Raw genomic sequence first — 17839 nt, 5'->3', positions numbered from 1 at the left:
AATTGACATTTCTAGCAAAAGTCCTTCATCAGTCCTCATTTTTGCTTACATTCCAAATGAGGTCTGACCAGAGCCTAATACAGCCTCAGCAGTACATTGCTGCTCTTAGATTTTAGCCCTCTTGACTTGAATACTAACATTGCATTCCAACTACCAACTAAATCTGCATCTTAACCTTGAGAGTCCTGAATTGAGACTCTCAAGTCCTCTTGTGCTTCAGATTTTCGAAGCCTTTCCCCATTTAGAAAATAGTCAGACCTCTAGTCTTGCTACTAAAGTGCAAAACCTCACACTTCCCCATACTATATTCTATCTATCAACTTATTGGCAGACTCTGCCAATAAATAGGTCTTTCTGCAGTCTGCCTGCTCCCTCAACACAACCTGTCCCTTCACCTATCTTTGTGTCATCTGCAAACTGAGCAATAATGCCCTCATTTCCTTTGTCTGGTTCATTAATATATAATGTGAGAAGTTGTGGTCCCCCTGCAAAACTCCATGAGTCACTGGCTGCCTTCCTGAAAACAACCCCATTATCTCCATATCTGCCTTCCGCCAGTTAGACAATCCTCTGTCTAAGCCTGTACCTTGCCTTTTACACCATGAGCTCTTACCTTATTTAGCAGCCTCCTGTGCAGCACCTTGTCAAAGGTCTACTAGAAATCAAAATAGACCATGCCACTGGCTCTCCTTTGTCTAACTGACTCGTTACGACGTCAAAGAATTTGAACAATTTTGTCAGATGTGACCTCCCCTTGATGATGCCATGCTGAGTCAGCCGTATTTTACCACACATTTCCAAGTACTCCACAATCTCATCCTTAACAATGGACTCTAAAATCTTTCCGATGACCGAGGTCAGGCTAACTGGCCTATAGTTTCCTGTCTTCTGCCTCTCGCCCTTGTTAAACAAGGGCATTGCATTAGCCATTTTCCACTCCTTTGGCACTCTCCCTGGCTCTATTGATTTCTGAAAGATCACCGCCAATGCATACAATCTCTTCAGCTATCTCCTTTCAGAGTGCTGGAGTGTAAACTATCTAGTCAGGGTGATTTATCCACCTTCGGACCTTTTAGTTTCCCCAGCACCTTCTCCTTAGTGATGGCTACTATACTCTCCTCTGCTCCCTAAGTTGACGTTCTGGTATGATGCTCGTGTTTTCTGCTGTGAGAACTGATGCAAAGTACCTATTCAGTTCACTCATCATTTCTTTGTTCCCCATTGCTACTTATCCAGCCTCATTTTTCAGTGGTCCAATGTCCACTCTTGCCCCTCTCTTATCGTTTAAGTGTCTAAAAAAAATCTTGTGGTTCTCTTTTATATTGCTAGTTAGCTTATTCTCATATACACTCATGTGAACTGCCAGAGGGAGTGGTAGATGTAGGTACAGTTACAAAATTTAAAGAAGTTGACAGGTTGAGGGGGATATGGGCCAAAAACAGGCAAGTGCATCTAGTTTAGTTTCGGAAACTTAGTCAGTGTGGGCGAATTAGACCGAAGGGCCTGTTTCCAATCTGTATAACTCTATAACTCTGTTCAGCTCTTCCCTCACATCATTACAGTTACCTTTACTCGATTGTAATATCGTTACATCTGATTCCAGCTTCTCCCTCTCAAACTGCAGAGGGTGAATTCTATTATGGTCACTGACCCTAGGGGTTCCTTCAACTTAAGCTCCCTAATCAAGTCTGCCTCATTACACAACATCAAATCCAGAATTGCCTGTTATCTCATGAGCTCTACCACAAGCTGCTCCGAAAAAAGCTTGTCGACATTCCATGAATACCTTTTCTTGAGATCCTCTACCAACCTGATTTTCCCAGTCCACCTGCATATTGATGTCCCCCATGATTATTACAATGGTGTCTTTCTTACATGCCTTTTCTATCTCCTGACTTATTTTTCTCCCCACATCCTGACTACTGCTTGGAAGCCTATACACAATTTCTGTCAGGATCTTTTATAGAGTAGTTCCTCAGCTCTATCCAGACAGATTCTACACCTTCCAACTCTATATTACTGCTTACTATTGATTTAGTTTGATTTCTTGCTAACAAGGTTAGTGGGCGGCACGGTGGCACAGTGGTTAGCACTGCTGCCTCACAGCGCCTGTAGACCCGGGTTCAATTCCCGACTCAGGCGACTGACTGTGTGGAGTTTGCACGTTCTCCCCGTGTCTGCGTGGGTTTCCTCCGGGTGCTCCGGTTTCCTCCCACAGTCCAAAGATGTGCGGGTCAGGTGAATTGGCCAAGCTAAATTGCCCGTAGTGTTAGGTAAGGGATAAATGTAGGGGTATGGGTGGGTTGCGCTTCGGCGGGTCGGTGTGGACTTGTTGGGCCGAAGGGCCTGTTTCCACACTGTAAGTCTAATCTAATAGAAGGTTATCCAGTCCCTCTGCCCATCTGCCTGCCCTTTCGGTAGGGTGTGTATCCTTAGCTCCCAGCCCTGATCCCTTTGCAACTGCATCTCTATGGTACCCATCACATCAGACCGCTCGCTCCATTTTAATCTGTGCTACAAGGTCATTTACCTTGTTTCATATACTGCCTGTGTTTAAGTTCAATACCATCAGTGCTACATTAACTGTTCCCATTCTCAGTTATCCCCTTATTTACTGTGCCTGAAGTCAGATTCCTGACCTTTCCATACTCTCTATCCTATTTCTTGTTTTGGAAACTTTATTAACCTCTGAGTCCTCCCTCCTTCCTTTTAAATTTTCCCTAATTTTCCATGTAACATGAACACCCTCCTTACCATTTAGTTTAAAACCCACAAATTATGTGATTCATCAGGACTCGAGTCCCATGATGATTCAAATGGAGCCTATCCCATTGGAACAACTCTCTCCTTCCCCAGTATGGATTCATGTCCCTTGAATTCTAACCCATTTCTCCCACATCAATCTTTGAGCCACATGTTTACCTCTGTAATCTTGTTGACCCTGTGCCAATTTGCTCCTCACTCAGGAGGTAATCCAGAGAATATGACCTTTTTGTGTTCTGCTTTTTAATTTAACCTTTGCTTATTTTCCCTCAGCAGAACCTCTTTCCTCTTTCTGCTTATATTGTTGGTGCCTACGTGGGCCATGACAATTGGATCTTTTCCCTCCTGCTCTAAGTTCCTCTGCAGCGCAGATGAGATCTCCTGAACCTGGGCATCAGGCAGGCAACACAGCCTCCACGACTCTCGATCCATGTGTATTTCCCTGACTATACTATCCCAGATTACAACTACATTTCTCTTCACTGCCCACTCATGAATAGCTTCTTGCACCACAGTGCTTTAGTCACTTTGTTCATTCTCCTTTGAACCCCCATTCTCATCCATACAGGGAGCAAGAATCTCAAACCTGTTAGACAAGTTCAAGGGCTAAAGCTCATTTAACGCTTCCCCTTGGATGTCTGTACCTGTCTTGCTCATTGTCAGACCTTTCTGTCCCTGACAACTCGCCAAATTCAAGGTAGTTTTTCGAAGGGGTGTGACTCCAGCTCATCAACTCTAAGCTGGAATTTCTCAAGCAGCCAACATGTGTTTTGCTACAGAAATAGTCACAATTAACCACAATGTGTCCACCGGCTCCCACATCTTGCAGTTACAATACATTGCCTGGCTCGGCATCGCGGATTTAATCGCTTAGTTCTTAATTTGCTTTTTAAAAAAGACTACTTAAATGGGGAGGACTATGCAGAATAAATGCCTGTTTCCACAATGTAGGAATTCTCTGCAAATAAAGGGATTTGGGTGTCCTTGTACTTTTGATTCCAGAAGTTTCTATGCAGGTACACCAAGTCCTAAGGAAGGCACATAGAATATCAATGTTTATCGCAAGGAAAATGGAATAGAAAAGTAGGCAAGCTATATTGCAGCTGTACAAACTAAGGGTCTTACAGGACTTGGTACGGTCATGTCGGGAGTACATTGTGCAGTTTTGATCTCCTTACTTGAAAAGGGATGAACTGTGTCAGCAGCAGTTCAAAGAAGTTTCACCTGACTGTTTCCTGTGATGATGGGCTTATAGTGCTTGGGGTTTGAAAATATGACCTTTTTGAAACATATAAGATCCTGAGAGACTTGATAGAATGGATGCTTGGAGGATGTTACTTGTGGTGGGGACTAGAACGAGGGAGCGTAGTTTAAAAGTAAGAAATCTTCCCTTTCAGGCAAAGATGAGGAAAGCATTTTTTCTCTATCAGGACAGTCTGTGTGGAATTCTGTTTTGCAGGAAGCAGTGGAGGTTATTGAGCTTATTCAAGGCAAAATGAGGTAGCTTTTTATCAAAGAAGGTGAGGATTACTGGAGCAGGCAGGAAAGTGGAGTTCAGGCCACAGAAAGATCATCATAATCTTAACCGGTAGAGGAACAGGCTAATTAGGCTGAATGGCCTATTCCTACTCTGTGTTCCGTTGTAACAGAGGAGAGGCACTGGAGGAGGTCAGAGGTTGCAAAGGGAAGAAAGAGGAAAGAAAATGTACTATTATCACATGGTTGCATAAGAGAGAGATGATGGTACAGTGATTATACCGCGGGACTGTAAATCCTTGAATTTTTGGGGCCACAGGTTCAGATCCCACAAGGCTGCTGGCAGAATCTGTTCAATTAAATAAATTTGGAATTGAATACTAGACTCTGTAAAGTTGAGAATAGAGCTATCATTGATTTTTTGTAAAAGTTCCATTTGGTTCACACAGTGTTCTTGATAGGAGATTTGCTGACATTATCTGGTCTGACATGCATTTGACTCCAGATCCACAGCAGTGTTTTGTGACAATTCCTCTTAACTACTCTGAAGTGATCTAGCAAGTCTCTCGAATTTCAGTGCAATTATGGATGGACAACAAATTCTGACCCTGCCGGCAACACCCACATTCCAAGATATAATGTATATTAAAAACAACTAATTTGTGATTTTCGTTTGAGCCAGCACAACATATGTTAGGAGCTGGAAATCTAGAATGTCAGGAAAAATAGGCAATGATTTCTAAACTGCAATCACTTGCCACTCAGGCCGACTTCAAGTGCCTTCAAAAAAACCCTAACTTGACTCATGGTTATTTGCAAGCTCCTTCTTTGCCTCCACCATTTCTTTTGGGATTTTTAATTGTGCTCTTTCTTAAAAAAAAGTCAGAAAATCTAGCAAAGTTCCTCTCCTTCCCACCATTACCAACCACCACCATTTGCAGAAGTGTAGCTGCTCAAATATTTTGTGTCAAAAAGTGGCTTTAAGATGTGAAAGAAGAACCTAATCCCTTCCCATATAAATCTCGGCCACTGCACTGCCATCCGTTAATACTAGCCATGATTTGGGAAGGCTTTATTCCTCTGAAATTGATGGCCTTTTAGCTGTGAGTAGTGGTTCCATTCCCACAGCCCAGTGAAGGAAACTTGCACAGACATACATGTCCAGGTGCCAGACAGAACTCCAATCAGTGAAGCAGGTTCCTGTGCACCTCCACAACCTTGATATTTAGATTTTCCGAAATGATTATTGCATGCCACCTTAACTTTATGAATCTTACTGCATAGATACGTGACCAGCTGGATTGACACAAGGATTTACCAATCAGAAAAGACCAACTTGACCATTCTCTTTGATAAATATGTTCCTTCGTGTCTGGAGCAACTACGATCTTCTGTAAAGACCATCACCCCCATTCCTGAAAATAGCATGGTCCAGGTAAAAATGCAACTACTTTCTCCTATGATGTGCTTCTGGAAGTTTAATGTTTTCACAAGTGCCCTAACTAAAATAAAACATAAGTACCAGTAAAAACTTAAAATTAATTTTAAATATCTCATAACAATAACTGTTCACTTGTTCAGTTTTCTTTTTCTGAATGGACAGAATCAATGAACGCAGGAACAAATTCAAGGAGTCTGAGCTACTGAGGGCATAGAAATTTGGATGCAACTGCACATTGTTTTCCTATAATTTAAAATAATGCGCACAGATTTCTTGAGCAGCATATAGCAAGTTATCCCTATGGTTCCAAAAAGGTGAAGTTTTCTGGTGCCATAATGGAATCAGAATGTTACCAGTCTTTTGAAGAAATTCAAGAGGTTGCCAGTAACTATATCCACATCTCTAAACACAAATACTTCCATTGGATTTTTTTTGTCCATGGCCTGGGAAATCTTGATTTCCCCATTCCCACTTCTTTCTCAAAACAAGGAGAAAACTAGAAGAGGCTGGTGGGATACCAGGATTAAGACATTGCATGCAGCTTCTGGTTTCCTACCTGACCACCTCGCTGGTGGCCACCCTTTCCAATCTGTTGAACCAAACTGCCACTTCACTATGACCCATTGGTACTGTTTTAGAAGACTGAGGCCCCGCATTCTGTAGAGATTGAGGTGAATCAGCCTTTGAACAATGACAGTCACATCTACTAAAGGAAACCTCTAACTTGACAAGATCCTGCTACCAAATGACGTCTGCCATTACATCTCCCATTTGACAACAGTAAACTCAACTAGTGACTTACTGAAATTAGCTGTTCACAACTTTCAAGACTCTCGTTTGGAGATTGTTGTGTAACTTCTTCATGTAGGCAATACCCCCACCTTGACACACAGCCTGCTTCAACAGGGTGTGAAAAATTTGGTGCTGCTACTAAAGTATCTCAGCAGTTAATTTGTGTCAGTGGCAGGGTAATTCATTGAAAAGTCTGAAATTGGATCTTCAGGGCAACAAACGTACAGTTTAAACAAACCAATTGAAGTGTTATTGATTATGTTTAACCAAAAAATGGCCTAGCAATTTTATTTTAAATTCACTTGGGACCTGAAAAATATGCTTCTAGCAAGTGTCAGTAGATTACATCTTGATCTTGTATGATAGCAGGTAACCAGCACTTTTTAGATCAACCCCTTTCTTGGTGGAAATGATTACCTGCCAATTTGCCATCACCCATTTTACACAATCTCACAAGGACAAAATCTAACCCAATAGATCAAAAGTTTGTGTTCAGTAATGCTGACTGCTATTTTACCACGTGGTGCTATTTCAGTTAAATAAAAACAATGAAAGAATTAACCTAGTCTGTAAGGCCCTGTATTACACTGGGGAAAAGTCATCTGGTGAGTTGCAGTGCAGCTTCGAGTGTAGTCAAAATATTTTGATGATTTTTGCGTGCTAATCGATCATATTAATGCCATTTAGACACTTTGTTCCCTTTTGGACTGCCTGCTGACTCCAAAGAATGTGCCTCCTGACTCTCCTCGAGAACTTTATGAGCTTTATTTTGCCTTTGCGTGCATCTGGGCCTTTGGGGGAGCAGTGTACCAAGATCAGGTTGGTCCTTCCTACTCTTAGTTCAAACTTTTGGGAGAAAAATGCATTCAAGTGATGCCTGTTTGACAAGTGTTGAGCAGATTTATGTCCATTTGCTCAGGAACAGGTAGTGCCACAGGCTGTTAGCTGCAATGCCAGCTCAACATTTCTCATTAGAGGTTGCCATGAAGATAGCAAAACACATCACTGCCTGTCTGTGGAGAATCGATGGAAGTCTGCAATTTGTGCTAGATAAACAAATTTCTCCTCTTTTCTGTTTATGTTACATTTTTATTGTGTTGAAAGTGCTGTTACCATTAGTGTTTTGTACATTTGGTGTGAGTACCACTCACAAGGAGAGATATGACTGCTGTGCTGAACATGGGCATCATCAAACCTGCAATCCTACATACTGGCTGGGATTCTGTTGGCCCTAAGGATGTCTCACCTGTCAATTGGCTAATGGTATTATCGCTTAGACTATTAATTCTGGGGACCTAGATTTAAATCCCACTTTGGCAGATGATGAAATTTGATTTCAACAATAATCTGGAATTAAGAACCTAATGATGACTATGAAGCCAGTGTTGATCATCAGAAAACTGGTTAATAAATGCCCTTTAAGGAAGGAAAGTGCCATCCTTAACTTGTCCGGTGTAGGTGTGACTCTAGACACACAGCAATGTGGTTGACTCTTAACTGCTGTCTGGGTGATTAGTGATGGACAGTAAATGCTAGCCTAGCCAGCAATACCTTCATCCTGTGAATGAATGAAAAAAAATTTCCAAAATGGTCACCCATTCACCAGTGAGCCCATGAGCAGCAAAAGCAAGAAAGAATCAATCTGTGATTGGTGGTGGTGCAGTTGGGAAGGTAAGGAACTGTGGTGACCAAGTCCCTGTCAACTGGACTCATGTTTCAGGGATTGTTGATGGGAGCAAACCCATAGAGTCAGGGACTATTGCCTGAAGCCAGCTACCCCCACCCCTCCATGCTCAGGAATTGCTGCTGGGTGCTGGGTCCAGGGTTCAAGGATTGTTACCAGGAACCCTGCAGGCCTTGGGGTGCACTGCCATCAGCCCATTAACAGGACCCTAAAATTAGAAGGGATTGCTGCTGGTGTTGGGTCTGAGGGCCAAGACCTCTACAGTTGAAGTACCCAGATCTTGGGGGATGCCAAAGTTGGCAAGTCCAATATGGCAAAAGTAGAGGGATGAAGGGGTCTCCAAGGATTTGGGTGAACGAGAAGGCTGCAGTGGGGGTAGCATGGAAAAGAAGAGGCTGGAATGAGGCAAGATTAGCAAGGACTGGTTACGATAGATTAAATAGAATCTGAATCTAATGGCTGAAGAATCAATAATCAGAAAACTCATATTTCACTTCACAAGTTGGTGAGCAAACGACCTGAAACAACATCAATTTGGAAAGATGTACAGCATGGAAACAGACCTTTCGGTCCAACTCCTCCATGCCAACCAGATATTCCAACCTAATCCAGTCCCACTTGCCAGCACCTGGCCCATATCCCTCCAAACCCTTCCTATTCATATATCCATCCAGATGCCTTTTAAATGTTGCAATTGTATTAACCTCCCACTTCCTCTGGCAGCTCATTCCATACACCATCATCCTCTGCATGAAACAGTTGCCCCTTAGGTCTCTTTTATATCTTTCCAGTCTCACCCTAAACCTATGCCTTCTAGTTCTGGACTCCCCGACCCCAGGGAAAAGACTTTGTCTATTTCTCCTATCCATACCCCTCATAATTTTGTAAACCTCTAAGGTCACCCCTCAGCCTCTAACGCTTCAGGGAAACCAGCCCCAGCCTGTTCAGCCTCTCCCTATAGCTCAAATCCTCCAACGCTGGCAACATCCTTGTAAATCTTTTCTGAACCCTTTCAAGTTTCACAACATTCTTCCGATAGAAAGGAAACCAGAATTGCTCGCAATATTCCAACAGTGGCCTAACCAACATCCTGTACAGCTGCAACATGACCTCCCAACTCCGTACTCAATGCTCTGACCAATAAAAGAAAGCATACCAAATCCCTACTTCACTATCCTATCTATACCTGCAACTCTACTTTCAAGGAGCCATGAATCTGCACTCCAAGGTCTCTTTGGACTTCTCCTGAGGATCTTGCCATAAAGTGTATAAGTCATGCTCTGATTTACTTTCCCAAAATGCAACACCTCACATTTATCTAAATTAAACTCCATCTGTCACTCCTCAACCCTTGGCCTATCTGATCAAGAACCGTTGTAATCTGAGGTAACCTTCTTCATTGTCCACTACACCTCCAATTTTGGTGTCACCTGCAAACTTACTAACTATACCTCTTACGTTCGCATCCAAAGCGTTTATATAAGTGACGAAAAGTAATGGATCCAGCACCGACCCTTGTGGCACTCCACTGGCCATAGGCCTCCAGCATGAAAAACAACCCTCCATCACCATCCTCTGTATTCTACCTTTGAGCTAGTTCTGTATCCCAATTGGCTAGTTCTCCCTGTGTTCCCTGAGGTCTAACCTTGCTAATCAGTCTCCCATGGGGAACCTTGTAAAACACCTTAGTGAAGTCCATATAGATCACATCCACCACTCTGCCCTCATCAGTCCTCTTTGTTACTTCTTCAAAAAATTCAATCAAGTCTGTAAAACATGATTTCCCACACACAAAGCCATATTGACTATCCCTAATCAGTCATTGCCTTTCCAAATATATGTACATCCTGTCCCTCAGGATTCCCTCCAACAACTTGCCCACCACCGACATCAGCCTCACTGGTCTATAGTTCCCTGGCTTGTCTTTACCACCCTTCTTAAACAGTGGCACCACGTTTGCCAACCTCCAGTCTTCTGGCACTTCACCTGTGACTATCGATGATACAAATATCTCAGCAAGAGGCTCAGCAATCACTTCCCTAGCTTCCCACAGAGTTCTCGGGTACACCTGATCAGGCCCTGGGGATTTATTCACTTTTATGCATTTCAAGACATGCAGCACTTCCTCCTCTGTAATATGGACATTTTTCAAGATGTCACCATCCATTTCCCTACATTCTGTATCTTCCATGTTCTTCTCCACAGTAAATACTGATGCAAAATACTCATTTAGTATCTCCCCCATCTCCTGCAGCTCCACACAAAAGCTGCCTTGCTGATCTTTGAGGGGCCCTATTCTCTCACTAGTTACCCTTTTGTCCTTAATGTATTTGTAAAACCCTTTGGACTCTCCTTAACCCTATTTGCCAAAGCTATCTCATGTCCCCTTTTTGCCCTTCTGATTTCCCTTTGAGGTATACTCTTACTGTCTTTATACCCTTCTAAGGATTCACTCAATCTATCCTGTCTATACCTGACAAATGCTTCCTTCTTTTTCTTAACCAAACCCTCAATTTCTTTAGTCATCCGGCATTCCCTGTACCTACCAGCCTTCCCTTTCACCCTGACAGGAATATATTTTCTCTGGACTCTCGTTATCTCATTTCTGAAGGCTTCCCATTTTCCATCCATCCGTTTACATGCAAACGTCTGCCCCCAGTCAGCTTTTGAAAGTTTTTGCCTAATACCATCAAAATTAGACTTCCTCCAATTGAGAACTTCAACAGTTAGATCTGGTCTATCCTTTTCCATCACCATTTAAAATCTAATAGGATTATGGTTGCTGGCCCCAAAGTGCTCCCCCACTGACACCTCAGTCACCTGCCATGCCTCATTTCCCAAGAATAGGTCAAGTTTTGCACCTTCTCTATTAGGTGCATCCACATACTGCATCAGAAAACTTCCCTGTACACACTTAGCAAATTCCTCTCCAACTAAACCCCTGACACTATGGCAGTCCTAGTCTATGTTTGGAAAGTTAAAATCCCCTACCATAACCACCCTAATATTCTTACAGATAACTGAAATCTTCTTCCAAGTTTGTTTCTCAATTTCTCACTAACTATTAGGGGGTCTATAATACAATCCCAATAAAGTGATCATCCCTTTCTTATTTCTCAGTTCCACCCAAATAACTTGCCTCAATGTATTCCCAGAAATATCCTCCCTCAGCACAGCTGTAATGCTATCCATTATCAAAAATGCCACTCCTCTCCTCTCTTGCCTCCCTTTCTATCCTTCCTGTAGTATTTGTATCCTGGAACATTAAGCTGCCAGTCCTTCCCATCTCTGAGCCATGTTTCTGTACTCGCTATGTTATCCCAGTCATATGTTCCTAACCATGCCCTGAGTTCATCTGCCTTTCCTGTTAGGCCCCTTGCATTGAAATAAATGCAGTTTAAATGTATAAATCCTACCTTGTTTTCTGCTTTGTCCCTGCCTGCCCTGACTGTTTGACTCACTTCTTTTCTCAACTGTATCAGTCTCAGATTGATCTCTTTCCTCACTATCTCCTGGGTCCAACCCCACCCCTTCAATTTAGATGCAATCCGTCCTTCTTGTACAAGTCACTTCTACCCCAAAAGAGATTCCAATGATCCGAAAATGTGAATCCTTTTCCCATACACCAGCTCTTCAGCCATGCATTCATCTGCTCTACCCTCCTATTCCTGCCCTCACTAGCTCGTAGCACTGGAAGTAATCTAGATATTACTACTCTCGAGGACTCCTTTTTAAATTCCTGCCTAACTTTCTATATTCTCCCTTCAGAATCTCATCCTTTTCTCTTCCTATGTCGTTGGTTCCAATGTGTACAATGACCTCCTGCTGTCCTTCTTCCCTTTGAGAACATTCTCTGAGACATCCTTGATCCTGGCCCCAGGGAGGCAACGCACCATTCTGATTTTTCGCTGCTGGCCACAGAAATGTCTGTCTGTACCTCTGACTAGAGAATATACTAAAACAATCAATCGCTTGGAAGCTGACGTATCCCTCATTACATTAGAGCCTGTCTTGATGCCAGAAACTTGGCTGTTCATGCTACATTCGTTTGAGAATCCATCACACCCTATATTTTCCAAAGCAGCATACTTGTTTGAAATGGGGATAGCCGCAGAAGACTCCTGCCTACCTCTCTTACCTTTCCTGGAGCTAACCCATCTATGTGACTCTATCTGTGGTTTTCTCTCTTCCTATAACTGCCATCCATCACACCCCCTTGCTCTTGTACATTCCTCATTGTCTTTAACTGTCTCTCCAACTGATCCATTCAATCTGACAAGATTCGCAACCAAAGGCATTTATTGCAGATATAATCCTGAGTAACCCGTAAACTCTCGCTAAACTCCCACATCCGACAAGAAGAGCACATCACTCTACTAAAGGCCATTTTTGCTTCTTCAAATCTACAGACCCAAAAAATAGCACCGTCTTATTCCTCTACAAAACACTTCTCCAGGCTAACGTAATACTTATGGCTTCAGAGATGTATCTCAATAAAACATCTAATCAAGGAAGAACCCACCCTACTCCCTATTGTAGATTTACAGCAAGGCTATACTTAAAACTATTCACTTATCTGTTACTGTGATGTGACCTCTTCCAAGTAGGTTCCTCCACGATCTCTCTCTCTCTCTCGTAAGAAGTTCTCCTCCAAATAGAGTAGTTCACATTTGGAATACGGCTCCTCCCTGTTATTGTGGTAGGATCAAAATTCTAATTAGTGATGGGAAGTAAATTGGATGAATACTTGGAGAGAAACAAATTGGGGAAAATAGTGGGTTACAGGGAGGCAGGTGGTAGGACTGGCTGGTTTTGCTTTGGAAAGATCTGATGCAAACTTGATGCATTTAAGCTACCTCTCTGTTAGATTTTCCGGCATCAGATAATCCTTATTTGACTCCGATTCTAGAATTCTAAATGAGTCTTGTGCAATGATATAGCTAGTATTTAGAAGTGTCTGGTTTTATCTGCCGCAATTGTGTTGGAAATTAGATTGTATAAAATGGTAAACATCATTATTGATTTCTTTTTTAGCTGGTAGACTATCGTGTTGAATTCAGTCTTTGGTGGTGCAAAGAAATGAAAGCTGTTAAACTTCCATCCCAGGGAACTGTCTTTGATTATTACCTAGATCCTGAAACAAAAAAGTTTATTCCTTGGTCTGAAAAAATACCAACATTTGAAATGGAAGTGGATAATCCTCTACAAGTAAGTAAATGCCTTCTTATTCAAAGGGTATTGCGAATACTAGAAGTCTTAAAATAGAAAATAATGGATTTCACAACTAGCCTATCAGCAGCTGGAGATAGAAAAGGCAGAAAAGCATTTCAGATGTAAAACATGTTGAATCCTATTTGTACATTTGTCTGTGTTGCTGAAGATGGGCATCACTTGAGCATGTGGAGTCTTCTGTTATGTGCACTCAAGTGGCTCTGCAGCCTGATGGCAAACATCCATGGCTATCTGAAGTGTGGGGGAATATGAATCATCTGATTTTGCTGGGTTTGCCTCTCCTTCCTTGTAGATGGTAGATTCAAAATGAATGATGAAATGATTAATATTAAAAATGTATAAAATGTACAAATATGTATAAACCTTGACTTACTGCCGACTTCGCCTCCAAACCCTTGCAAGCAGTGGGCACAGATTGAAAAATTGGTGATTGGCCTTGTGATCAATTTGAAAGGAACGCAGTTCCTTACTGGTCAATTAGGGGGCAAAGCTGTGGGTCTGCTATGGACAAGAGCAGCCTCCTTTCAATGTTTAAACCTCCCCTATTAACAATCCTGAATTATTTCTTCAAGACACAGATTTCAAAGTTTGCCTGTACTTTAATGGACCTCTTAAAATGTTTCATGCCAATGAGCTATTTAACAAGAAATTTACTTCCCTCATCATGCAGGTTTAATCAGCATATTAGTTAGTTTCTTTTTTCTTTGCCAGTACTTTGCTTCATTATTCTTTTACTAGTGCTGGTTTTAACAATACATTGTACAAAGAATTGAAGGAGAAGGATTTATGAAGGGCCAGTGATCCAAATTTCATTTTGTATTCAGGTCACACTTGTCACAATCTTGGGGCCTGTGATTGCCATGCTTATGTCAGATGTATTCAACTTTAGTTAGCCAAAATTTGGAATATTTTGGTTTTTATTTGGAATGTTGTGTACAATTCTGATCACCACACTGCCAGAAGGATGTGGAGACTTTGAAGAGAGAACAGAAAATGTTTACCAGCATGTTGCCTGGTTTGGAGGGTATTAACTATGAAAAGAGCTTGAACAAGCTTGGTTTGTTTTCACTTGAATGTCAAGCGAGGGGTGACCTAATTGAAGTTTATAAAATTATAAGAAGCACGCATTGTTGGAGTCTTTTTCCCAGGGTAGAAATGTCAATTACTGGGTGAGATAGGTTTAGGGTAAAAGGGGTAAGTTTAAAGGTGATGTGAGAGGCAATTGTTTTTACACAGGTGATGATAAGTGCCTGGAATGCTGTGTCAGAGGAGATGGGGGTATATAAAATAGCAACACTTAAGAGACATATTGACAGACATAAAAAGAGAAATGACAAATACAGGGAAAAGCGGGATATGGACCACATAGATGCAGAAGGTTTAACGTTTAAAAAGGCACCATGTGTCAGTGCAGTCTAGTGGGCCAAAGGGCCTGTTCCTGTGTTGTACTGACCTTTTGTTTTTTTGTTCCATGTCTGCATACATCAAGTAAATGACAGGTGCTTCCGACATCAACATGAGAGGAAAGTCAGGTTCACTGCAAGGTGTTATGTATGATACCTATAGCATAAGTGTTTTATTGCTATTATGCCAACAGCTAGAGTGTATTATCAGTGATGTTAGATGATGGGTATCACCGAAGTGACGAAAGTTCAAATGGAATCCTGTTGAGCTAAGTCATTAACGTTCATGTAAAATAGTTAATGAAGATTTATTAGGTTGCATTAGTATAATGTCAAGTCTCCATCTGTCAAAAGCATCTGGATTACAGTCTTGATATTTATGCATGGTGCAGTAGATGGAATCCTTTACCAACACTGTTCATGGTGAGGAAGTGAAAAGCCACTGACACTGCAAAACTGATTTGAAAATAATGCACACAGCAATAATCAGCAAAATTAGTCATTACTGCAATCCCATGACAGGTGACTAGCATGATGGAGAGCATCTTAACTCTGTACAAGCCCCCGGCATGTCCGCAAGGACTCTTACCAATTTTTATAGATGTGCCATGGAAAGCATTGTATCTGGATGCTTCACAGTATGGTACGGTAATTGCTCTTCCCAAGACCACAAGAAATTGCAGAGAGTTGTGAACACAGCCCAGACCATCACACAAACCTGCCTTCCATCCACTGACTCCACCTATACTTCCCACTGTCTCGGGAAAGCAACCAACATAGTCAAAGGCCCCTTCCACCCTGCTTTTACATTCCTGCACCCTTTCCCATTGGGCAGAATATATGAAGGTTTGAGTACGCATATGAATCAATTCAAGGTTAGCTTCTTCCCCACTGTTATCAGACTTTTGAAGGGATCTCTCAAACGTTAATTCTGATCTTTCTCAAAACCTTCTCTGCGGCTGTAAATTTGTATTCTGCATTTTGTTCTACTACTTTGTGTGGTATGATCTGCCTTCAGAGTGCGGAAAGTAGCACTTTTCACTATATCTCGGTACATGTGACAACAATAAATCAAATCAAGTCAATTCTTGGTGCTCTGGCTTGGTGTTTGTATGTTAAATGAGTGCTTCTGTATAAATTGTGTAGACTGCCACAGAAGGCAAAATCCACCCCATGGCATCTGTCGATGAGAACTTGATGAAGGGACATTGTTCTTTATCAAATTGGTGCAAATAGTGCTTTTAATAATTTCCATCCGATGAAGAAGTTAAAAGTATTAATAATTTTCATTGTTCCCTTCAGAACGTACTGATTTAATTGTCTTCCATTTGGGATTGCTTCAGCACCCAAGATCTTCCAACACGATGACTGGCATCACAGAGCGCCTTGACACAGCCAAATGCTACATAGATAATATTCTCCTTCATGGCTCCCACACAGAGGAGCATGATACTTTGGCGCAAACAAACTGTAACCATTACAGGCTCTTGCTCTGTCACTCAGCCAGGAGTCTGAGATCTCCAAGTTTGCCATCAGCTGTCTGCACCACATTGGCAAGGGCTCTGGGATCTAGAATGATCACCCCCCCACCCCCCAAAAAATAAAAATAACCATCAATACTTTTCCACCAGCTTGCACAGTCAACATACTCCAACACTTTAGGACATGGTTAACCAGTTGGGTGAGTTCCTATCCATGTGAATGAAATATTTACAGTGATTCCTGAAAGAAGATCAATATGCAACAACATTGTGAACATCAAGGGTCTTCTTTGGAACACTATAGCCATTATGCACTCGTGATCGTTAAGTGGTATCACAAAGAATATTACAATGCATGCTGCATTTAAGAAAGCAAATCACGATTCTCAACAAGGGAATTATATGTAATGCTTTGCTCTCCATGAAGGTTTGTTTCTCATTACAACACAGTCAGTTTTTAATGGTGCTGATCACATTTATGGTAACCACACTCTGCTTGATACTGGAAAGTCTGAAGCTTTTCTCTAGGAGGTGTGGCAAAAAAAAGCACTGAATGTCGTCTTTTATTTTATATATATCTGACCCGGAGAACTGAAAATTGCATTAAAAATCATAACCTTTTTGCTGTTATTGTTTGGGGTTTTATATGTCCACATTATGCAGTTAACAATGTAAATTATTATTAAGGCTTAATGTTTCATAGGTATTAAAATTGGAAACTATTAATAATAAGGTTATTTATGTTATGGCAGCTTCAGTCTATTTGTGTTGATGTGTGATGTGGTATATGTACGGGGTTAAGGCAGATGTCACTTTATTGTAAGGAAACGTCAAAGAAAGCGCATTGCTTTGTTTTATCAAAATGAAGAAATTTGACAGCCCACAGATATAAACTCAGATTTTCAGGGTCAAGAGGCTGAATAGCAGTAATTATGAACATTATGCACTGTTAGTAATGAAATTGTGTGCCATTAAACAAATTCTAATATTTTCATGAATTTTTGCAGCCCAGTTAATGACATAAAAGGTAAGTTCAAAAACGTTCACTGATTTTATAATTAATAGACAACTGTGGGATTTTCAGCAGTTCACCTTTTGAAAAAGTGCAGAATTATTGATAGTAATTTATGAATTTTAGCACAGAAGTGCAAATGTGTCAACTTCAGGAATTGTCAATTTCAGAGTGATGTTGGCCAATTCTGAAACTTTTGGCATGATTGCAATGACAAAATCTGGGCCATTGAGCAAATGAGCTGACCTTGTATTATTCAAAATTAGTCAAGATTAAGACCAGATTGGAATGTGCAGAAAGCCAACAGTTCTGTCACCATTCTAAGGTGCATCATTGGTTGCAGCATCTTCTGCAGTGCAGGTGTGAAACTCTTTACAAAGTAGCACCGTACAAGCAACTGTTACAAGAACTGCTTATCTAACAACTCTCCACTGAAGTTGTGCCACCCCTTTGGAATATTTAACTGTGTTCTTAAACTGAGTAAAGCGTGACTTTGGTCTGGAATCATTGAATTTCTGTACAAATCTTTGTATTTATAGCTCTCATTTTAATTGT

The 17839-nt window shown here is 41.4% G+C and overlaps 1 protein-coding gene across 1 annotated transcript in view; it reads left to right on the top strand.

Moving 5' to 3' along the window:
* Positions 1 to 17839, top strand: part of LOC132816011 (dynein axonemal heavy chain 11-like) — a 417048-nt gene that overhangs the window by 171469 nt on the left and 227740 nt on the right. Inside the window, exons 41-43 of the mRNA XM_060825416.1 lie at positions 5524 to 5674; positions 7160 to 7291; positions 13191 to 13364. Of these exons, the coding sequence (XP_060681399.1) occupies positions 5524 to 5674; positions 7160 to 7291; positions 13191 to 13364 (457 nt within the window). The remainder of the gene's footprint in view (positions 1 to 5523; positions 5675 to 7159; positions 7292 to 13190; positions 13365 to 17839) is intronic.

The sequence above is a fragment of the Hemiscyllium ocellatum genome, chromosome 5, assembly GCF_020745735.1.
Source record: "Hemiscyllium ocellatum isolate sHemOce1 chromosome 5, sHemOce1.pat.X.cur, whole genome shotgun sequence".
Taxonomy (NCBI): domain Eukaryota; kingdom Metazoa; phylum Chordata; class Chondrichthyes; order Orectolobiformes; family Hemiscylliidae; genus Hemiscyllium; species Hemiscyllium ocellatum.
The sequence above is the reverse complement of the archived record's forward strand: the minus strand, read 5'-3'. Positions and strand labels throughout refer to the sequence as shown.